This window comes from Chenopodium album, chromosome 20 (assembly GCF_948465745.1).
Source record: "Chenopodium album chromosome 20, dcCheAlbu1.1, whole genome shotgun sequence".
Taxonomy (NCBI): domain Eukaryota; kingdom Viridiplantae; phylum Streptophyta; class Magnoliopsida; order Caryophyllales; family Amaranthaceae; genus Chenopodium; species Chenopodium album.
In genome coordinates, this window is record NC_137853.1 from 36,342,656 (window position 1) to 36,366,202 (window position 23,547).

General features: G+C 36.2%; 2 protein-coding genes across 3 annotated transcripts; both read left to right on the forward strand.

Moving 5' to 3' along the window:
- The first annotated feature begins 2,657 nt into the window (after window positions 1-2,657).
- Window positions 2,658-15,154, forward strand: LOC145598672 (polynucleotide 5'-hydroxyl-kinase NOL9-like). Of its 2 annotated transcripts, XM_081655054.1 has the most exons (10): window positions 2,658-2,819; window positions 3,396-3,620; window positions 4,467-4,564; window positions 4,732-4,765; window positions 5,909-6,078; window positions 6,174-6,357; window positions 10,515-10,695; window positions 10,808-10,907; window positions 14,080-14,207; window positions 14,807-15,154. In XM_081655054.1, the coding sequence occupies exons 2-10, from the start codon at window positions 3,430-3,432 to the stop codon at window positions 14,870-14,872; spliced, it is 1,152 nt and encodes a 383-aa protein (XP_081511180.1). In that variant the 5' UTR covers window positions 2,658-2,819; window positions 3,396-3,429; the 3' UTR covers window positions 14,873-15,154. The 2 variants fall into 2 exon arrangements, with proteins under 2 accessions (XP_081511180.1, XP_081511181.1); XM_081655055.1 differs by lacking the exon at window positions 2,658-2,819 and having other exon boundaries at window positions 3,285-3,620.
- A 1,091-nt stretch (window positions 15,155-16,245) lies between these two features.
- LOC145597136 (putative myosin-binding protein 5) lies at window positions 16,246-18,154 on the forward strand. Its single transcript, XM_081653301.1, has 3 exons — window positions 16,246-17,047; window positions 17,214-17,291; window positions 17,382-18,154. Exons 1-3 carry the CDS (start codon window positions 16,246-16,248, stop codon window positions 18,152-18,154), a joined length of 1,653 nt encoding a protein of 550 aa, XP_081509427.1.
- The last annotated feature ends 5,393 nt before the right edge of the window (window positions 18,155-23,547 follow it).

Consider the following 23,547-nt stretch of genomic DNA (forward strand, 5'->3'; position numbering starts at 1 on the left):
CAAACATTCAATTTTACACATAACCCAACCCATTAGATATACTGCGTAGATATGTTTAACCTTAATTAAAAATAATCGGGTTATACCAGGCCATTATGTACAACAAATCGAGAGAGTGGAGGATAGTTCAAGTGTTTAGAGCTTTTCTCCCGATTCTAGGATCTCCTGAGATCGATTCTCACCCCTGCCCTTTGTGGCTCTCTAAACACCAAAAAAAAAACGTATACCGTATCGAATTTTGAAAATAACGTTTATGCACGGGTAAAAAAACTTAAGTAGGCCTTGCTTAGAGCTGATCAATGGGCGGGCCGGGCCAAGGTAAAGAAAATTATTTGCTGGGTCGGAAAATGTGTGCCCAAGCCCATCCAAACTAACGCAAGCCATGCGGGCTTTCGGGTCGGGAAAAAAAAACAACTAAAATTGCATAAAACTGATTTCCTAACCATGCCCATTTTTTAAAAAAAATCGGGTCAAGCCCGACCCGATTTCGGGCCAGAAAAAAGTTGTCTAAGGTCTCGTTCTTTAGAGCTGCTTTGCTCTGCTGAAATCTGCTCTGCTTCAACCTGCTTTGCTCTGCTTAAAATTAATACTTAATATTGAATAAATAATAATAATAATTAAAATTTAATGATAATAATAAATAATTAATATTTAATAATAATAATAATAATAAATGATTAATATTTAATAATAATAATTAATATGTAATAATAATAATAATAAATAATTAATATTTAATAATAATAATAAGGAAAATTTGATTTATATAATCCAACCTTTGGCGTATTTATATTTAATAATAATCCAACCTTTTGATTATTCTACAATAATCCAAGCTTTGGGGGGTGTTATATTTTATTAGGCTAAACATGTCATCTAACCTAAAACAGCAGGTCACCTGCACGTGTTGTGTTTTCATTTGTCTAAAAAAAAAAAAAATCTTTTTCCCTTTCTTCTTCTTCCCTTTACCCCTCCATGAATATAGGCCTGCTCCTATTTCCGGCGAGCTCCCCTCCCCTTACCACTTCCCTTTCCTCATTCCTTCCCCAAACAACTCCAAACCACTTTCCTTTCCCATCCCGGCCTTCTCGAAATTTCGGCCAGCCGTCCAAAATCTTATCAATTTCCAGCCACCTCATCCACATGTATCTCACCCCCACGCACCCTCCCTTGACACCAAGAAACCTCAACCCTTCCCTTTCATTCCCCCCTCTACTCGATTGTCAATTTGGGTTTTGGGTGTTTTTTGTTCTTCTGAGTTGAGACAAGAATTTGCAGAAATCTGCCAGTATTGATTTGTTTATGTTTCTAATTTGTAATTGGGGTTGTTTATTTTCAATTGGAAAGTCAAAGTTGTTATCTTGATTTGCAAAAACCAAGGAATGATCTTGGTTGGTTTTATGAAAAATTGGATCTTGGGAGTTTGATTTGAAGGTTGGTTATTGTGGGAGAGAAGAAATTTGGGTTATATTGAGAATTTTTATGAAAGTGATCAATCAATGGCAGACTTTAAAGAAAGTAATTCATGAGCACTTGCATTGGGGTGAGGGGAGGGAGATCAGCGGTAAGGGATGGGGGTGGTCAGGGAAGGGGACGTTGAAGGTGAAGGAAAAGGAGGAGGAAGCTTGGTGGTTGGGATTTGGGAATGTTTTTTTTTAAAAAAAAAAAATTATTTTTTAAATCCTTCTTTTTGTTAAAAAATTGAAAGAAAAAAAAGAGTTACCTGAAGAACAGGTAGAAGGTCATTTTGGCCTAATAAAATAGAACACCCCCTCAAAGCTTTGGATTATTGTAAAATAATTAAAAGGTTGGATTATTAAAAATATATACGTTAAAGGTTGGATTATTAAATCAAATTTTCCTAATAATAATTAATATTTATTAATTATAATATTAATAATATAATTAAAATAATAATAATAATTAATATTTAATAATAATATTAATAATAATAGTAATAACAGTAATATTAACTAATAATAATAATAATAATGATGATGATGATGATAATAATAATAATAATAATAATAATAATAATGAGATCATGGTTGTCGCGATGTCTGTTGACTTGACATGGTCTTCTCCTTCGACACAGTCTGGGTTTTCTGACTTTGTTCCTAGATGGGTAGTGATCGATGCGGCCAATCGGAAGCGGGTCAAGTACGAATCCAGTTGTCGAGCAATTGGATATGGCTTCCTTCCTTTCTCTTTCTCTTCTCTTGGGAAGTTAGAAAAGGAGGTTGTTGCATTGCTTAAACGAATCCAAAAGTTCTCGAAGACTCGGGATATTGGGGCGCGTACTGCAGCTCATATCTTTACTAGGATCGGCTTTTCTATAGCTAGAGGAGTGGGGGCCCAGATTGTATCTCGGCTTCCCACTAAGTTTCTCTAAGTTGTATAACTCTGTATGGTTTTGAGATATAATAATAATAATAATAATAATAATAAAATCTATTCAGCTCTGTCCAGATACTCAAAAGAACAGGGCCTAAAACCTGTCCAAAATCGGATAGGGATGGGCCGGGCTCAACTTGATCATCTATGGTCCTTGCCTTGTGTAGCTCGACTGCTCGTACTCCGTAGTCCGTACTTCCGTAGTTAGAAATTAGAATGTATTTGCGGCAAGGCGGGCAAAACAAACGACCTTTTGTAACAAAAAATATGTCAAAATCTGGACTCTCCAAACCAAAATATCCCACTGTTGTACATCCTCTTCTCTTTCTTCATTCATAAATCATAATACATGAACATTTGATTTTAACTTCAATTTCGTCAACATACTTCCACTCAAACTCTGACTCATCACTACTCAGTAGCAGGTAAATCAAATTATTCAATTGCAAATTTTGTTCATTTTTTCTCTTTACATTATACCACTTTCTTGCTCTAATTTAATTTTTTAATTGCTGCTTTATGTTTAGGGTTTGTACCTTTTTGTTAATTGTATAATAATGCTAATTTAATTTTTGCTTTTCGTTCATAACCTAGCAGTTAATTCCGATTAATGTGAAGTTTTCTTGATATTAAGATTAATTCGAATCAATTGTTGATGTTTATGATAATAATTTGATGATTGGATAAATTTGGTATTTGTTTTAATTAATTTTTTAATTGCTGAACAATAAGATTAGAAAACTTCTGCCAAAATCTGTAATATTTGGAACGATAATAAAGTCATTGTTAATTTGTACTGATTATTATAGCATGAAAGATGAATGATTAGGGTTAACATCGTATTAGTTTTTTGGACTATGGTATTGGAATTGGTTTTATGTGATTAATTTATTTCATGGCATATTCGATGAAATTTCTTATATGCACCCAGGAATAAGGTGTCTTTCTTATGTTAAAATTTTTCTGTTGTAAAATTTCTGATTCCACCACTGCCGAGGCAGATACAGTGCTTATTCTGAGAGATACAGAGAAGGTATGGCGGCTTTTGCTCCGATGAAAGAGACCCCATCACCAGGCATAGAGATTTCTGAGGAATGGTCAGTTGCTGCAGACACCATAGCGAAAAGTTTTACCAGATCACTGCCTCCTACTGTCTTCATTTGTGGCGCTAAGAACAGTGGCAAAACCACTTTCTCTCGTTACCTCCTCAACACTTTCCTCACCAGGTCATAATTTTATCTAATTTGTACTCCGTATTTGGGAAATACTTTCATGTGATTAGTCATAAGTTTTACATTTCCCCCTTGAAATTAAATGGCATTTTTTGTGAAGTTGAAAGTTTGTGCAGATTTTCTGTTTCATTTTTGTGATTTTTCTGCTAAATTGCTGGTTTGCTACGGGGTATTATCCGTGTTCTGTGTGAACTTGAATGCTTTGTTGGTGAAGTTGGATATAGAATGTAAATAGGGTCTTACATGAACCCTCAAGCTTTTGTATGGAACTATATGGTTTGGATTTTATTAGTTTATGTAATGAACTTGTGTAACTGAACTTCGTTTATTTAATTTATGCTATTTCTCTTCACCCAAAAAAAAAAAAATGTTGGATATAAATGTTTTTAGTGCTTTTAATTAGTTGATTTTCTAGTTATTAATATTTTAATTATTTTGGTGATTGTTTTTTGTCGATTAAATTGGTGACTGGATTTGAGCTTATACTGATATTCCTTGAAAAAAATTCTTTTATAGAATATTTAGGAAGAGAATTTTATATTTGTTTGTGTCCTTTTGAACTGGAGCATGCAGACTGATAAAAAAGCCATTGTTTCCCGAAATAGTTTGCAACTTAAAACAAGGCACTTTTGTTATGTTTGCTGGCAACACATGTATTGATGGGCTTTTGCTTGGATTTCTTGGTAGACTTTAAACAACCGTTAGTTACTTCTGCGTTGAAAGAATTGTTTTTTTTTTTTTAAACTTATTTTGTATTGTGTGAATATTTCACATAACTTATCTTGTATTGTATGAATATCTTTATACATCACTGATATTATGATTGCTTCTGGTTGGCAGATACAAAAGTGTAGCATATTTAGATACGGATGTTGGACAGCCAGAGTTCACTCCTCCAGGATGCCTATCTCTTACTATCATCGATGAAGAAACTCAAGGTGCTTGATTATGGGATTTATTTTTTTGCCTTTTCTTATTTGTGTGTATTGCATTTTCTAATATTTACAAAATATACTCTATTATAAACTTATATATTGCATTTTACCAAGACATTAGTATTATTGATGCTATCTTGTTTCTAATTTATTTCATTTTCTTCATCCAGACTTGACTATCCCTTGTCTGAAGACACCTCAAAGGTATAAATGCCTTATTGTAATATTTGCTTTCATGTTATTTAAGAGATTGTTATTCATATTGTTGGTGAAAAAAAATGAAAATAAATAGATGCATCCGCAACGTCAAATTATTGACCATTATTGCTTTTATCTATTGGAAGCTCTTTATATCTATTTAAGCTCTGATTTTTTTTTTTTTTTTTTTGAATTATTTCTTGTATGCAGTAAATAGACAATTTTTTCTTTATCTGTATGCTTTAGCTTAATATGTGTGGTATCTGTTGGATGTAATACCTGATAAGCTTGTCACTTAAAACATCTAACCTTCTGCTGTGTAAAATGTCTTTACTCTCCTTTATAAATTTATATGTGGGTTTTAAGAAGCTCTTGGAATTTGGGGTATTTTTTAGTCTTAACTTATAACTATACTTAAGGTGAGAATACGTCAAAAATAAACACCAGGTACATTAAAAAAAAAAAAACAACGGATTGTAGTAATTAGTATCTGGGAGAAGATTTTCAACTGTAGGTACATCAACCAAGTATCACGGGCACGTCAATTAAGCATTGGAGGTGCATCAAGAAAATATATTTGGTAATTCAAGGAACTTCTATAATAATTAACTTTTAAATTAAACCTCCTAGCTCGGTGAATGAAGCTGTTACTCAAAGTGACAGGCCTGATGTCAGCAGGACTTCGGTTGATGGTAATTTGCTAATGAGAGGCAATCAACCATTATATCGAATGTTAAACTAAGTAGAAACTAACCGATTCTGCACCCAGACATAAAAATGTTATAGAGATATGGAGCATTGAAGGGTTTATAATCCTACTCATTATAATTTAGCTTAACAGATTCTTGTCATTTCCTTCTCCCTCGTTCTCTCTCTTGAAAATTGACTGCAAAAATATTTATGGGTTTATTTGGTTTGGTGAATATAGGATCAAGAGGATTGTGTGCGTAGCTATGTATTTTTGATTGTTAGTTAATTGCTACCTCATGCATAACATGTACTTTTGCTTACTTCATTGGTTGTCGTAGCATCATTTTGATGGATCAATGCTGATTTTTTTGTTTGTTTGTTTGTCATGATTTTGTCTTGTATTGTGCTTATCTTCAGATATGATCGATGATAGTAGTTTCTTTGCATGGGTGTCTGCAGATGCTATTTCTTTGGAGATATTTCTTCAAAAAGGGACCCAGAAACATACTTGAATTGTATATATGCGTTGTATGATCACTATAGAAAGGACCTAAGGATTTCATGTAAGAATGGAAGCCTTGGTGCAGCTGAGCTACCCCTTATCATTAACACGCCTGGTTGGGTGAAAGGTAGGCTGTAAAACTATCACTTTATTCTCCAATAGTGTTCTTTCTTCTTCCTTGGGCATATTTAACATGTAATTCACATTCTTATTGTACAACAGGTCTTGGTTTTGATGTACTGGTTGATATATTGAAACACATTGCTGCTACACATGTGGTTAAGATAAATATATCTTCTAAAGAGAAGAATCTACCTAGCGGTGCATTTTGGCTTGATGACCTTGATGAATGTTCCGTAAACTTGGTGGAGATCACTCCTGCTCGCAAGGATTCTTACAACCGATCGTAAGTTCCTGAAATATATATAATCATGTGAACTGGTGGAATTCTAACTTTATATGGCTGCTTGTTCAAAAAAAAAAAAAAAAAAAAAAAAAAAAAAAAAAAAAAAAAAACACTTTATGTGGCTGCATATCTGGGATATCAAGAATTTTCTATTAGTTCTCTTCCTATTCTGCTGTGAGGTTTGGACTGTTTTCACAAAACCTAGTTGTAGCGCTTATATGTTTGAATCTGATGATAAATAATGTTTGGCTTGAAACAAAAAATATTTTGCTGTAGGCACAAATTTAATTTGACACCTGGATTAGTTTAGGTTTTGCGTGTTCCATTAATGTTAAAACTCAATCCACATTAACCTTATCTGGTCCCTGGTTCAGTCTAACCAAATTTGACGAAGGATTGTTTGACCAATGGGGTAGATTTGCCTATTTGAGGGGTAATTGTTTAATTGAATTGATCTGAAGTTGATGCCCAACTGAAATAACTGTGTTTTGCGTGCAGGAAATACTTCTTTTATCCCTCCCCCTCTCCTTCTCTCTCAACAGTGAACACCATTTATCTCTTTAACTCCTTGCAGCTATTTGGACTTGAGGAGTTCAGGGATCAATGTTTCCTGTTTTATTGTTGATTATTGTTTCTACTCTTGTATAGATTTCTTTTCAATAAAAAAAATCAGTATTTGAAGCTGTCTTCTTTTTCTGAAGTTTGAGAATCAATCTTTTTTCTCATGTGTTGATTTATTTGTCTCAACTCCGCCAGTGGGTTTCCCGCTGCCAGTCCCAAGCCTGGATAAAGGAGGAGGGTTACGGTAGGCCAGTGACAGCCAGTATAAAACTTCGTCACATCCCATGACATGAGCCAAACAGATATTTTCGTGGGGGCGTTCCCTACTCAGCGACGCGCTGCACTTCCTAGACCCGGGTGTAGTGATAAGTATGCAAGGGTTGCTAGGTCGTCGCCCAGAAGCGACGCGCCACATTGCCCGAGTGTGGTGTCAAATGAGCAAGGGCGTGCCATTGGGGCGTTCCCTACTGAGCGACGCGCTGCACTTCCCAGACCCGGGTGCAGTGATAAGTATGTAAGGGTTGCTAGGTCGTCGCCCAGAAGCGACGCGCCATATTGCCCAATTGTGGTGTCAAATAATCAAGGGCTTGGAGTTGGGATCAGGAGGGAGCGTGGGAGAAAAGAATTTAGTTTGCGGATTGGTTCTTGGAATGTGGGGTCTCTTACGGGAAAATCAGCAGAATTGGTAGAAGTAATGAAAAGACGACGCGTGAACATCATGTGCCTCCAAGAGACAAGATGGACAGGAGAAGGAGCTCGAGGCTTGGTTTTGGGGTATAAGGTATGGTATGTTGGGCAAGAAACGAGCCACAGAACAAGGAATGGTGGAGCTAGGAACGGAGTTGGTGTGGTTCTCGATGAGAGGTTGGCAAAAGAGGTGATCGAGGTCTATCGGAAGAACGATAGGTTGATAAGGCTGAAGTTGCTATGTGGCAAGGAGATTGTGAATGTTATCAGTGCTTATGCTCCCCAAGTGGGTTTAGATGCAGAAGAGAAACGACAATTTTGGGAGGACCTAGACGAGGTGGTGCAGGGTGTCCACCACTCAGAGAAGTTATATATTGGAGGGGATCTAAATGGGCACGTTGGGGCGAGCCGAGATGGCTATGAGAGTGTCCATGGAGGCTTTGGGTATGGGCAGAGGGACGCCGGTGGTGAAGCTATTATGGATTTTGCCCAATCATATGATTTAATTTTGGCTAATACTTGGTTTAAGAAGAGGGATTCACACTTGATAACTTTTCGGAATGGAGCAAATGCAACTCAAATAGACTTCCTGCTCACAAGGAGCATAGATAGACAAAGTTGCATAAACTGTAAGGTTATCCCAGGGGAGAGTGTGGTCACCCAACACCGGCTATTGGTAATGACTATTCGTCTGAAAGAGAAGGCGAAGAAAAAAAGTTAGACAAGAAGAACCAAGGATAAGATGGTGGACCCTAAGGGATGCAAAAGCTAAGGTTTTTACAGAAAAGGTAATTGAAGAAGCGGATTGGGATGGAGAGGTGGATCCGGACATGACTTGGTTACGAATGAAGAACTGTTTCCTAAGAGTGGCCAAAGAGGTCTTAGGGGAAGTAAGGGGAAGAACTTCGGTACAGAGAGATACTTCGTGGTGGAATGAAGAGGTGAAAGCAGTAATTAAGCAAAAAAGGGAATGCTATCAAGCCTTAGGAAAATGTAGGAGTGATGAAACCTTTGCAGCGTATAAGGAGGCTAAGAGTAAGGCAAAGGCAGCTGTTCGCCAAGCAAAAGAAAAGGCATATCAGGAGGTTTATGAAAAGCTTGATTCCAAGGAGGGAGAAAGGATCATTTATAAGATGGCAAAGAGAAGACAAGAGGCAAGGAAGGATATTGGCATGGTGAAGTGTGTCAAAGATAAGAACCAAATGGTCCTAGTGCAAGAGGAGGGCATCAAGGACAGGTGGAAGGGGTACTTCGATGAATTATTTAATGGAAGTAATGGAGTTGTGATAGGAGATACCTCTATGAGTGATGAAGAAATCAACATGGAGTATGTGCGAAGGATTAGGAGAGTAGAGGTGGAGATTGCACTGAGGAAGATGAAACCTAAGAAGGCGGTTGGCCCTGATGGGGTACCGATAGAGGTGTGGAGGTGTTTGGGTAAGATTGGTATTGATTGGTTAACAAACCTTTTCAACAAGATATGGACGGCTACAAGGATCCCACAAGATTGGAGGAAGAGCACCTTGGTCCCGGTTTATAAAAACAAAGGAGACGCTCAAGATTGTTCTAACTATCGAGGAATTAAGCTTATGAGCCATACTATGAAGTTGTGGGAAAGGGTGATTGAACAAAGGTTGAGGGCATGCACAAGCATTTCAGATAACCAATTTGGTTTTATGCCTGGGAGATCTACTATGGAGGCAATCCATTTGATAAGACAAATGATGGAGTTTTATAGGGTAAAGAAGAAAGATCTTCATATGGTCTTTATTGATTTAGAGAAGGCATATGACAAGGTGCCAAGAGAGATACTTTGGTGGGCAATGTTGAAGAAAGGTATCCCACGAAGGTATGTAGACCTAGTTAAGGATATGTATCGGGATGTGTCAACAAATGTGAGGACATGCGGAGGGTTGACAAAAGATTTCCCTATTACAATCGGATTGCATCAAGGGTCTGCATTAAGCCCTTTTCTTTTTGCAACGGTTCTAGATGAATTAACTAGACCAATTCAAGATGAGGTTCCATGGTGTATGCTGTTCGCAGATGATATCGTTTTGGTGGATGAGACTAAGGATGGGGTTAATGTCAAGTTGGAGCAATGGAGGCAAAGGTTGGAATCTAGAGGGTTTAAGCTAAGTCGGAGTAAGACTGAATATTTGGTATGTCGTTTTGGCACTCAGAGGGGGACAAGCAATGAAGTGGTGAGTTTGGATGGAAAGGATTTGACCATGAGTGAATGTTTTAAGTACCTAGGGTCGATCATCCAGAAGAATGGTGACATTGATCAAGACGTGACCCACAGGATTAAGTCAGGGTGGCTTAAATGGAGAGCGGCCACGGGAGTGTTATGCGACCGCAGCATTCCCTTAAAGTTGAAGGGAAAATTCTACAGGACTGCCATAAGACCAGTGTTGCTCTATGGTACAGAATGTTGGGCTTCTAAGAAAGAGCATATTAAAAAGATGGAGGTTACGGAAATGCGCATGTTAAGGTGGATGTGTGGAAACACTTTAAGAGATAGAATCAGAAATGAGGTTATTCGCAAGAAAGTAGGTGTGGCGGGCATTGTAGATAAATTAAGGGAAAATCGTCTGCGTTGGTTTGGACATGTAAGACGGAGACCCGAGGGTGCACCGGTGCGAAGAGTGGAAGAGTGGGACCATGGAGGGATTAAACGAGGAAGAGGGAGACCAAAGATGACTTGGTTGGAAGGAGTGAGGAAGGATATGAAGTGCATGGATTTACGTGAGGATGAAGTTTTGGATCGTAAGGGATGGAGGAGAAAGATTTATGTTGATGACTACACGGAATAATCAAATTTGGTTCATGTTAGCCGACCCCACTTTTGGGATTAAGGCTTTGATTGATTGATTGATTGATTGATTGTTGATTTATTTGTCTCCCAGGGTGTTGGTACAGAAGAAAGCACGTCTTATTAGAGAACTACGACTGATGGCTTACTTTAGGCAATGCTTTCCGAGTAGTATGAGTATCACCACAATCAAAGAACTTGCTCTTGCATTAGCCTCTCTTACTCCTTACCAAGTCCCTATATCAAGTATCAAAATCAGGCATCTTCATTGTGAGGTTTGTTGATTTAATAACTGCTTACCAAGTTGCTATACCTATATACAAGTACTTTTATAAAAACATGTTTTCCTATTTGATTAAGGCCAATTTTATGTAATAATTGTGCTAGGTACCAAACTCCGAAGTCTTCTACAGTTTGAATGCAACAATAGTCGGATTGGCTGTTAGCTGTGAAGACTTTCAATCTTTGCCTGTCTGCGTTGGCCTTGGTATGTCTAATATTTTTATAAGACACAAATTGATACTAAAATTTTATGTCAATGTGCAACGAACTAGCGTGGTGTTGATAAATAAAATGGACGGAAGGTTGATTTGGATAAATAAAGCTCGAAGCTTTCGTACAATCGTTAATGGCTTTAGGCCATCACTCTCCAAGACTCTCTAAACTTAATACTTTCTGCCTAAAAACTCTCTACTCTAGACTAATACTATTTATACTACTACTACATTGCATAAGTGGCAACAAGGCCTTAATTACTACAACTACTACTCTTGTCTTCTTCCTACTTCACCAGACTGCTTGTTGTTGGTCTGCTACTCTGCTTGTTGTTGTTGTTGGGCTGCTGCTCTGCTACTGTCCCTTCTGTGGTCTGCAGTAGGTGAGAACAGTGGGTGGTGGTGCATTGCAATACCGCCCCCCAAAAAAAAGCCACCTTGTCCTCAAGGTGGAATTTGCTCTGCCATACTCGCCGGAACTCCCCTCGCCATAAACTCTCCCTCAGCGCCCTCCTCCTCCTCCTCTACAAGCAGGACACTCAGTCCCTTAGCCGCGCACACGTGAGTGGGCCCGGTCCAGCGGCCGTCACACTTAAAGCACAGGCCCTTGGCCTTCTTATCTTGCATTTCTCTCTCCGTCAAACGACTCACATTTCCGCTGAATTGGGAAGAACTGGGGTTGGTTCGGTTTTGGTAGTAGTTGGGTCGGGTTCAATTTTGATGTTGGTCGGTGTTGGTCTGGTAGTTAACAGAAGCTACGGAGCTCTGAGCAGGAGTGTTTTGTGGGTTGGAGTTTGTGGAGTTAGAAGGCTGGTTGTGTATTATGTAGGGTTGGGTATTTTGTGGGTTGGATTGGGTGGGGTTAAATATTAGGTTAGAAGTGTTTGAATTTTGGGCCGGCCCATTGCCAAGAAGAGTTGAAGTCGGACTGCTATTGAAATAGGAATAGGGTACAGATTTAGAACACGCCCCACCCATTTTCTTTAGTGCGCTGACCCGATTTCTCTCCTCTACCCGAATAGCCAGATCCATGGCATCCTCCAAGCTTAATGGGTTAAGCATTCGGATCTCAGCCCTAACCTCCTCTTTAAGGCCATTAATGAATCTGCCCTTCATCAGACTTTCAGGGATGTCAGGCAATGGAGAGGCTTTCTCAATGAAGGCTCTCCGATACTCGACCACCGAGCTGTCCTGTGCCACCGCGAGCCACTGCTCGTGGAGGGTCCCGGAGTTCACCGGCCGGAATTGTGTCAAGATGCGCGTCTTCATGTCTTCCCACCCTATCAGCGGTCGACGGCGATGTTCCCACTGGTACCATCGTAGGGCATCGCCGTCCATGGCAACCACCGCAGCTTGTAGCCTTTCCCCCTCGCTCAACTGGTAGAAATGGAAGTACTGCTCACCTCGTAGAATCCAACCGTCGGGATCAGATCCATCAAAAATTGGCATCTCCAACTTGCGGTACCTCCAGTTTCCGCGGCCCTCGTGGTTGTCGTGGTGGTGGTGGATGTTCTGAAACCCTCCTCCGCCTCCGGGGTCCCAATTTCCAAATCTCAGGCCGTTGAAACCACCTTCAAAAAATTTGTCTTGGTTGCTCTTCATAAGTGCGTTCTGTTGATTTTGATCGTCTCTGAACTGGTTCACTCGACCTTCAATTTTTTGGGTTGCTTCGTCAATGGCAGCCACGTTCTTGCGGTTGGACTCTTCAATAGCTTCTCTGTTTTTGCGGGCTGCCTCTTCTTGATTCTTGTTGAATCTCTCTGTCAAAGTTTTCTGAATAGCCTCCATACCCTCTCGGATCGTCGTCATCAAGATTTGCTGAATGGAATTTTCACCATCCCCTACCTTGTCGCTGATCTCCTCCAAACGTTCTTCAAGTGCTGCAACTCGTTCCACGGTCACTGTCGGCGCCGTTGGAGGCATGTCGGCTCTGATACCAACTGCAACGAACTAGCGTGGTGTTGATAAATAAAATGGACGGAAGGTTGATTTGGATAAATAAAGCTCGAAGCTTTCGTACAATCGTTAATGGCTTTAGGCCATCACTCTCCAAGACTCTCTAAACTTAATACTTTCTGCCTAAAAACTCTCTACTCTAGACTAATACTATTTATACTACTACTACATTGCATAAGTGGCAACAAGGCCTTAATTACTACAACTACTACTCTTGTCTTCTTCCTACTTTACCACAGACTGCTTGTTGTTGGTCTGCTACTCTGCTTGTTGTTGTTGTTGGGCTGCTGCTCTGCTACTGTCCCTTCTGTGGTCTGCAGTAGGTGAGAACAGTGGGTGGTGGTGCATTGCACAATGCTGGTTTTGATTTCGTTTTCTTTGCCACGAAGCTCACTCTTTAAATTCCAAAAGACATTGTAATCATTTTGCTATTTGCAAAGCACACTATTCATTGGCATATGGACATAGTGATGGTATGGAACCTTTACGTTGATATGCATGATATGGGAAATGTATTATAATCAAGATAGCAAGAACTATAAGTGGGCAATGCAGTGCACTAACCCATATTAGGCCATAGAGGTGAATTGGTGAACATACTTTGAGAATTCCCTGAAATCCATTACTTCTAAGTGCTTTGATTCTAGGATATATATCCAAAAAAAAAAAAAAAGAAAGAAAAAAAGGAATTGAAATTTCCCAACAGTTGCTTTAAAATCTTACAACTTTTAGTCAATATGTCGAATTTCATTTAGGTGAATGAGCTAGATGTGAGAAAGGTTGAGATTGTATTGGTTGGGGAACTTTTTTAGGCAGCTGGATCTACCTCTAACTTGTATCTACTTGGGCAGGTTAGCACGTAGGGGAACCGCCTACCCAATTATTTAAAGAGCAAAGTGAAGATGCCTGGTCCTTGTTCTTTGAGGGTTGCTTGTTTATTAAATTATGACACCTTACATGCAATTCATTAATTTTTGTGATAGACTTCAATTTTTAAATGTGTGAAATTATTTATCCTTTCTAAACCTAAGCTGCTAATATAAAACTTTGCCTTTTTTCATTCCTGATTCCAAGTTAGGAACAAATAGACAGTTGAACTTAGATGACTGTATTTATGATTCCCATTGTATAATCTTGTTAAGCAGACGTTTGATACATGTGTAGCGTTTTAAGGAAGAGTTGATGTTTCAATGTTATTTTGTTGTTCAGGTATCGTGAGAGGCATTGATACCTTGAAGAATGTGATCTATTTGATCACTCCTGTTCCACTGAGTACCCTAGCAGGTGTAGATCTTCTCTTACAAGGATATATTCAGATCCCTACTGGTTTGCTGCAGGTATGGCTATAATTTCAGGTTATGATGAATTTTCCTCATAGTTCACAGGGGTTTATAATTTGCTTTTGGTCTTTATATGTTGTTGGTACATTAGTGAAAAATTGTATTGCTATTTGTTGGAGAATTATTGGGGCAGTCCGGCAGATGGCTGATTATTTGTCTTAACCTCCTTCACTATTTAAAGTTATCAAGTCTATATTATGCCTTATTCTTTCTTAAAGCTCTTTGTTCATGGTATCATTCACTGAATATTGGAAACTGTAAAGCTTGAAGTTTAACTTGCTAATTGTTAAAAAGAGCTGGTTATTTTGGAATGGCAAAATGTTGATGCGGATTATGGATAGAGAGACACTATTATATTCTTTTGAGGGGTGGGTAATGACCAACTTTCACTCCTGATGCTATTAGCCTTTATGTACTCTATATCTGATCAAATTAAGCAATGTATAATATTGTTTGAGCCAAGTCATTATTTTCCCTTACAATCGTGGCTCATCATATTGTATAATGCATATAAGTTATTGTTTCGCTTACGTTCAATATTTCTTATCCACTTTAAAATCTTGACTTTGCTTCTGCTTTATGATCTTCCTCTTCAGGTACAAGGTTGTGTGTCACCTTACATGTCTGCAAATGTCGTAACTCTTAAAGGATTGTCACATTAGAGTAGATTTAAAGCTGATTAATTAGTACTAGCTAGTGTTAAGCACATTATGTGGCTGCAGGAAGAGGAAGCATCTATCCATGAAATTAGTTACAAGTATAACTTAGTTACTGAATACTAACAGAACAATATGTGACAGCAGGAAGAGGAAGGATCCATACATCAATACGTGAATTTTGCTGTAATTTATATGGGCACATATTGTTTTTACAGTGGTGGTTTGATGGACAATATCATTGTTTTTGAATTATAATTGATTATCCTGATCCTCAATTTGCTGCAAGCCTGCTACTGTGCGAAAAAATTGGAATTTTCTCTGTTTTTCCCCTTATCTTAGAGTGTGATTGAATACAGAGAATGCCAACATGGAGAAAAGGTAAAGAAGTAATACATAAGGACCAGGGTGAAGAATGGACCGCGAACGCCTTTAATTGGTAGAACCGTGGTAAAGAGAATAGTTTCCTCTACTTTACTTTACTGTCGTATTGTGCCATCATTCCACATATTTAACACCTTAGATCTTGAGAACTTATTTCAATTTCCTGGACAAGCATCATGGTACCGATAATGATTTCGGCTTGAACAACTCCATGGATGCAGAAACCAGGATCTTAGTCAATTTTGACAATGCAGTGTTCAAATTATGAACTAAAGAATTAGTAGTAATTATAGTAGTATTTATATTATTAAACAAAATAAAAAAGCATACTCCGTATAAAAATTGTTTTTCAAATGCATAAAATTAAATCGATTTTTATGTAATTAAGCTATCACCTTGATCTAAACATAATCGCCGCTCAAGTTATACTACAGAGTAGCAATTTGATTTGAATTTTTTTTTTAAACTATATTTTATATTTATACAGAATAGTAAAATTAATTATTAGATGTGCTTTATTGATGAAGAAACTACTAATTTTCGAAGCTTTGTGGTAAACTTCACGATTGACCGTTATTATAGGTGTATGGTCCACCAAAAACCTTCATTTTCTCATCAAAACTTAAAGGTATTTCCATTTATAGCTAAACTAATTTCACCATCCTAAACAATCAAGAAAACCTCAATTTCCATTCAAAAAAATTTTTTTAAAAAAAAAAAATTAAAAAAAAAATTCTCTGTTTGATGAAAATCTAGCCAACCTTTCATTACCATGATCATGATTTTGGCCTAATTCCATTTATTTTCATTCATCAATATACGTTACATATTAATTTATTGTAAGAGATATCAAAAGTATAACATCCATATTGAAGAAATAATCTATATATCTCTGATCTTCAATCTTACTCATCATTGGGATTAAGGCTTCGATGCTGTTGTTTTCGTGGTTGTCTGATCCTCGAACTTTTACATATGCCTAGAAGATCAAGAAGATGTCATATTCAGGGCGTTCATTCAGGCATTACGTGGAACAAGAGCTAGGAAGTCTACCACATTTTGTAATATACGCGGTCCTTGAATGGACCCTCATAGGTTTGCTCTTGCTTGATGGTTTCCTGGCCTTTGTATCAAGTGAATTCGCGGATTTCTTTGATTTGCAAGCCCCATGTGTTTTGTGCACCAGGATTGATCATATCCTAGCACGTAACAAATCACGGTATTGTTACAATGAAACCATTTGTGATGAGCACAAGAAGGATTTATCCTCCCTTGCATACTGTCATGTTCATAGAAAACTCTCTGATATTCGAACAATGTGTAAAGGATGCCTCCTTTCTTTTGCTACTGACAATAATAAATCTGATTCTACTGAAGGTTACAAACCTTTTAATAAGGGGGGTGTAAATAAGGATCTTGAATTGTTGTTTGATGATGAAATTAAGGCTAGGCTTCAGCTGCAACCTCTCTGGAGCGACGAAACTGGTAATGAAAACGGATTTGGAGATTCGACTTACTGCTCGTGTTGTGGAGAGGCTATGAAGGTTAAGCAGCCTACAGGGTATCAAAAGGGCAGTGTTGGTAACATTAACACTAATTCCGGGTTTCTTAGCAGGGTTCCTAGTAGGCTTTCGCAGCAGGGTCCTACTCCTTCCCCTCGCGCTCCTTTTAGTTCATGGAGGGCAGATGATGTTCGGACCACCTTGGAGTTGTCCCAAATTCGATGCCTAGAGCTTAAGTCGTCTGAAACAGGCAACTTTGATGAAGAGGATGCAGCCAATGTAGCCGTCTCAGCTGGTAATTACATTATCCATATTATATGGTTATATATAAATATGTGCTTTTTTATTTGGTTTTGTGTTGCAATTATTAACAATTTATTTCAATTTTCCATTGTCCTGCTATATTGTATTTGAAAAAGAAATGTAATGATATTTTGTCTAAGTCGATTGTTTCTTTGCAGCAGGCAAGGAAGAAGCGAAACTTACAACAACACCAAAGGCAATAGATGCTGATGATTTTATGGAAGATTTTGGCAGCAGTACTTCATTTGGCAGAAATACATCATTTGGCAGAAATATATCAATTGGTAGAAATACATCATTTGGTAGAAATACATCATTTGGCAGAGTTACATCTTTTGGGAGGGGTAACAGATTTTTCGGCGTATCTGATTCAGCAGCTGCTAGTCCAAGGTTTGCTAACCGGATGCCTAGGAAGTCACTCCTTGATAAAGTGGAACTTGGTTCAGACCCTGTGGAGGCAATTACAGGAAACGAGACTGATACTGAGGTTATCTTGGACCGCCTAAAGAAGCAAGTTAGATCAGATCGAAAATCTCTTATAGCTCTTTACATGGAGTTGGATGAAGAAAGAGGTGCTTCTGCTGTGGCAGCCAACAATGCAATGGCAATGATCACGAGGTTACAGGCAGAAAAGGCGTCTGTCCAAATGGAGGCCTTGCAGTATCAGAGGATGATGGAGGAACAAGCTGAGTATGATAAAGAGGGCATTCAAATGTTGAAGGATTTTCTTAATAAGAAAGAGGATGAAATGAGAGACCTAGAGGCAGAGTTAGATCTTTATCGAGATAGATGTGGCTTACCTAATGTGACTCGAGGTGATGTGTTTGAAAATTCTCAATCTTTTTCATCAATTAATGAGCAAGGAAGTCCACTATTTAGCATTGGCTCATTTTATGAAGGTGAGTATAGTGGACGGAAGAATGAAGATGATGTTAGTGAATCTTCACTTGAAGAAGGTAACAAATTCGAAACACGTGATGATGATGCTCAGCACAACCTTGAAGAAGATTGTACTAATGGATCATTCATTGAAATTGAGCACGGTGGATCTTTTAACTTGGATCAACTGAAATATCATGGAGTCGAGGATGCTCCATAGTCTAACAGAATGAGGTTGATGTACCTTGTCATGAAGAAAGCATAGGACACTTGATTTTTCTCCCATTCCTTCTTTTAAAACAACAATTGAAAACAAAACGTGATGTTTTCTTTTTTGGTTCTAAGGGTTACTAGGCTACACACATCATTTAGGGATTAAAAAAAAAAAAAAAAAAAAAAAAAAAAAAAAAACAGGGTTTTAGGAAACGAGGGCTCAATACTGAAGCTAAGGGACTAAGCAGATGGACAGTGGACGTCGTTGCATCATGTTATTGGTGTTTCATTCTGTATTCAGGGAAATCAGTGGTTATATATTTATATCTCAGAGTTGAGAAGGAAAGATGACTGCATAGAAGTTCAAAGAAAGTAAAGAGGCTAAAAAACATGTCCTGTTTTATGTGGATCTGCAGAATTTAGTCATAATACTAATTACTAACAGATGATTTTCTTTTAGTCTTTTACCAAAGCAGGTTTGGGAGAACATGCATGATCCAAATTACGTAGTAAAATTTTCTAGGAGCACGCTCTACTATTTCTTGCTCTATTATCTTTGAGGGGGTGCTACCATCAGCAAAGTTGTCTAGGAACATTTTTGTATGTGATCCAATTTGCCAAAATTTTGAGTTCTTCATGTCAAGAATACATTTTTCAATTTTGACACAGGAAAACAACATAAAAAGATCAAATCGAATTGTTATAAAAATATCTACTCTAATGAACATGGGAAACAAACATCAAAGATCATTTTATTTATTACTGCACTAAACTAAGGGCCTGTTCTCATTGACTGAACTCAGCTGAACTGAACTGAACTGAACTGAACTGAATATTTTATAAGAGAAGGAAATTAGGAGTTGAACTGAACTGAATTGAGCTGAACTGAACTGAACTGAACTCAGTTGAACTGAACTGAACTGAATTTCAATGTAAGAGAACAGGCCCTAAGTCATGCTAGATATATGCCAGGGCACACTAAAGATCTTGACATAATAGCAATTTGACAAATATGTTGAAATAAGTCTAATATTATATCAGAAATTAAACAACCCTTTTTCTGTCTCCTCCACCTTTACACTTTCCTGTCCTACCCAAGTGCATCACAAATTCTGTCAAAGTGAGCCATTTAGTAGCATTCTTAGATTCATGTGCACATTTTGCCTATCTGAGATATACTCATTGTAAACCACCGTGGCCGCAACACGGCTAAATCTATGCATGGCTGCGCCTCATATGCTCACAGTACGTACAACTTGTAAGCCTTTCGATTTCATTCTATTAGCAATTGCCTTTGGACCAAATTTTCTTTCCATATTTTTTCGATTGCAATTACAAAATCCAAACTCCGTACTCCGTATTTTGAATGCATTGATATATATGAAAGTATATTAACAAATTAACAAACTATTTTTGGCCCAAAAGTATATTAATTAACAAACTAAAAGATAACTTTTTTGTCGAAAAATTTTAAGCATATCAGAAATTATAAAAAAAAAAAAAAAAAAAAAAAAAAAAAAAAAAAAAAAAACAAACAAAAAAACAAACTGATTAAGGGTACCTAATTTTCTCAAAAAAAAATTAAGGGCACCTAATTAATTTTTCCATATTCTATCCCTATTTGGACATTAGGTTAATTAAAAACTTGGTCAACAATTTACTCACCTAAACTTTCCTTAAGTAGTGATAGCGTATCTTTTAGATTATGTTTAAAATTTAAAAATAAATCATAATATATCCTTAATCACGTAAAATATCAACAAAAAAAAATATAATTAATCTCCATTAACTTTCCTTATCCTAATAGAGCTTTAGGTCATATAACCTTAATTAACTTTTGGTTATAAAATAATAATAATACTAATAATAATTAAAAATTAAAAAAAAAAAATACAACTTTCCTAAACTTGGCCTAAAAGATATTAAACCGACCTATAAAACTATACAAGGACCTAGGGGCCTTCAAATTATTATTACAAATAAACTTAGGCTCTCTTAGAATAATTGCTCTATTCAATACTCCGTATTATCAACGTAGATATTAGTAGCATATTTTCCTTCTTTCTTCACCCTAAAACACAGTACAACAACAATGGCCGAAATACCTCCTTCATACGTCGTAGATGAATTTCTTCCTCCGGTTTACGTTGATGATGTTGAACCAAAGGTCATGAATGGTTTTAAACCTGTTTATCTCCATGATCTCTACAAGGCGATGTCGTGTTTGGGTGCTGATCAGATCGTGTACGTCAACAACGATACTCACAATGCCATCCGTTCGTGTTTGGGTACTTCGTTTCATAAAGTCCTTTTCCTTCATGATGATGATCACTCATATCAACATGAAGCGGAGAAAGAACAGCTAAAGATTATTATGGTTGATCAAAGTGATGAAGAATCTCAAGTTTTGGGTGTTGATAATAATGATTATGCGGAAGAAATCGAGGATTATGATGATGATGATGATTTTCCGTATGAATGCCAATCAAGACGAGGAAATACAAGATCGACGACAAACAAAACTACAATGATTCGCAAGTATTATAGGGGAAAACAGAAGCCGGCATACGATTGCAAGAGGCTAAAGAAGTTTGCAAGGCGGAATTAATTAATTAGCAAGTTCTACACTTAATTGTACTTTGCAAACAAAAAGATTTATTGTAGTACAATATGATGAGATTCATTGTCATTATGTAATTCAAGTTTATCTACTTGTATTTTTATTAGAATTCCCTTTGTATTAAACTACGTATTTTACTCCAAAGTTAATAAAATATGATGAGGTTTTCTTTCAAATTAGTATCTAGTTTCTTGAATTATTACGTCCTTGTTTTCGTCAATGCTTTAAATAAAACTATCTTTGTATAATGTTCCGTAATTAAATAATAATTGAATTTAGCAAGTTTGATTAAAATCAGGAAGCAAATCTAAAAAATTGCCTGTACTTCTCTACCGGTAGAATGAAGTGTACAAGTGGCTAGGACTTTGGTTATTTGGATCATAAGAGTATTAATTAACTTTGTATTATTTGATTTATTTTTTTTTTGAAAAAGGTCTTTTAAGTGGTCGATTTTGTGCGTGAAAAAGGTCTTTATATAAAAAAAAAATAGCAAAATATGTTCGTTTTATATCACATTTAGGTAGTAAGGAGGAATGTTTGACTAGATTTCGGTCATTACCGTCACATGAACAAACTAGTAAGATTGGAGTATATATATTTTTAAATTTGTTCCTAAAACATCGATTAAATATTGATCAGAATTCTTTTATAATTATTATACACCCGATGTATACATATAAATTAAATAAAGTTGCTGTAAATTCAATTTGGAATTTAAAAAATTAAAGAAATTTTTCTTATACTAGTATACAAACTTCTTTAGTAAATTATAACTAAAAAAAAAAAAAAAAAAACCGTGTTTGTATAAAGTTAAGTGAAAAACATAAAGCAATACAAAGTTTAATCTCTCTAAACTTTCCTTATCCTAATAGAGCAATGTCATCATAAAAACTTTCCTAAACTTGGCCAAAAAGATAGGAGTATTAAACCGAGTAACCGACCTATTAAGCTATATAAGTGGCTTCATCATTCAATCATTGTTATTACAAAAAAAAAAAAAAAAAAAAAAAAAAAAAAAAAAAAAAAAAAAAACTTACTCATAGAATTATTAATTAACTTTGGAAAAAAATAGTTATTATAAATTGTTAAACTTATTTATGTAGCTAGATTGAAATTTATAACCTTCAAGTCTTGATAATCGATCGATCATGTTTAATTTTTCTTTAGCTTAGTTTCTACTGTTATTATTATTTAGTTCTTTTTTTTTTTTTTTTGGGAAGGATCATTATTATTTAGTTTTTTTTTTTTTTAAACAATATTATTTAGTTATTTAAAAGGCTTGTCAATGTTTTACTAGAACTATATATTACACGTAATTTGTTTTTTCTGTGAATTCAGTAGTTAAAATGAATAATTACACGTCAAATTTGACTTTTTCTCCATTGATCATTATGTTTGGTTTTTAGATTAAAAAAAATAAATAATACAGAGTAATAATAATAATGAGCCAATGTTTTGTGCTAACTTGCGTTTTTTTTTTTTTTTTTTTGTCATTTTCTTATTTACATACTACTATTGATCTTTCTCTACATTATGTTATTTTTTGTAAGTAAATAAAAGATATATTATATCTTTTTTCCAAAACAAATTTACCTTTGTTATTTTTTACAAGTTAGTTTATTTCCAAATAAAAATAATCCTCTATTATTAATAAAATTGTAATATTCTATATTTCTATCTTTCCTAATCTTATTAGGGTTAGAAATATCTCTTGTAAAATAAAATAAAATAAATCTAAATGCATGAGAGTTGAGGGATGAGGTTTTGGAGGCTCCTCATTCACTTACTCTGCAATTATATATTAAATTCCACACACATGTGAATGAGAAAGGAGAGCAATTCAATCTAATTTGTCAATACTCCTATTATATGCATAAACCTAGAGTCCACGACAATCGCAACAATGATTAACCTACTACCTCATGATTTACTCTACGAAATACTCCTTCGATTGCCCGTTAAATCAATTCTTCGATTCAAATCAGTCTCCAAATATTGGTATTCTCTAATAAAAAACCCTACTTATGCCAATTCACAATGTCATATTTCAACTACAAGATCATCATCATCATCCCATCTAATTATTCAAAGAGATGGTACATCGTTTACACTTGATCTCGATTTTAGTAATCTCGACGAGACTATTCCAACTAAAGAAATTAAGTCAAACTTTGTAAACAAGACAAGTTGCCCTTCTTTTAGTTGTCTACTGACTTGTCTCGGATCATGTAATGGGATAATATGCATTCTTGATCGTAACACCAAAGATGTTTGTCTTTGGAATCCCACCATTAATGAATATCGGGTTATTTCATCACATAATTTTTATTTTACAGGCGATGATATAATTCCTCTCTTTTTCGGGTTTGGCTATGCTTCTACAATCGACGACTACAAAATTGTGTTGGTAGCCGTATTATACTCGGAGGACCGGACTTTGTTAGGAACTCAAAAATATGTTTGGGTTTATTCATTGCGGAAAAATAAATGTAACAAATTAAAGATGCCACCTTATTTGGAGGTACTAGATATATACACTTTAAATAATAATGGATGTAAAACTAGAATTAAAGAGGCTGTTTTATTGAATAATTCAATGTATTGGGTTGTACACCATAAATCCAATCATTGTTATTATGAAGTTAATTACAATAATAATGATCATTATATTCTCAAATTCGACATGATTAATGAAGTATTTGAGAGGATTGCTGATTTAAATGCGATCGACCACTCGAGCAATGAAATAGTAAAAAGGCATTTGAAGCAAACTGATATTG

Coding starts and splice junctions, on each gene's coding strand:
- LOC145597136 (XM_081653301.1), top strand. CDS start 16,246: ATGTCATATTCAGGGCGTTCATTCAGGCATTACGTGGAACAAGAGCTA. Junction 17,048..17,213: donor CAATGTAGCCGTCTCAGCTG/GTAATTACATTA, acceptor GTTTCTTTGCAG/CAGGCAAGGAAGAAGCGAAA. Junction 17,292..17,381: donor TATGGAAGATTTTGGCAGCA/GTACTTCATTTG, acceptor CATTTGGCAGAG/TTACATCTTTTGGGAGGGGT.
- LOC145598672 (XM_081655054.1), top strand. CDS start 3,430: ATGGCGGCTTTTGCTCCGATGAAAGAGACCCCATCACCAGGCATAGAG. Junction 6,358..10,514: donor AAGGATTCTTACAACCGATC/GTAAGTTCCTGA, acceptor TTTGTCTCCCAG/GGTGTTGGTACAGAAGAAAG. Junction 10,908..14,079: donor GCCTGTCTGCGTTGGCCTTG/GTATGTCTAATA, acceptor TTTGTTGTTCAG/GTATCGTGAGAGGCATTGAT.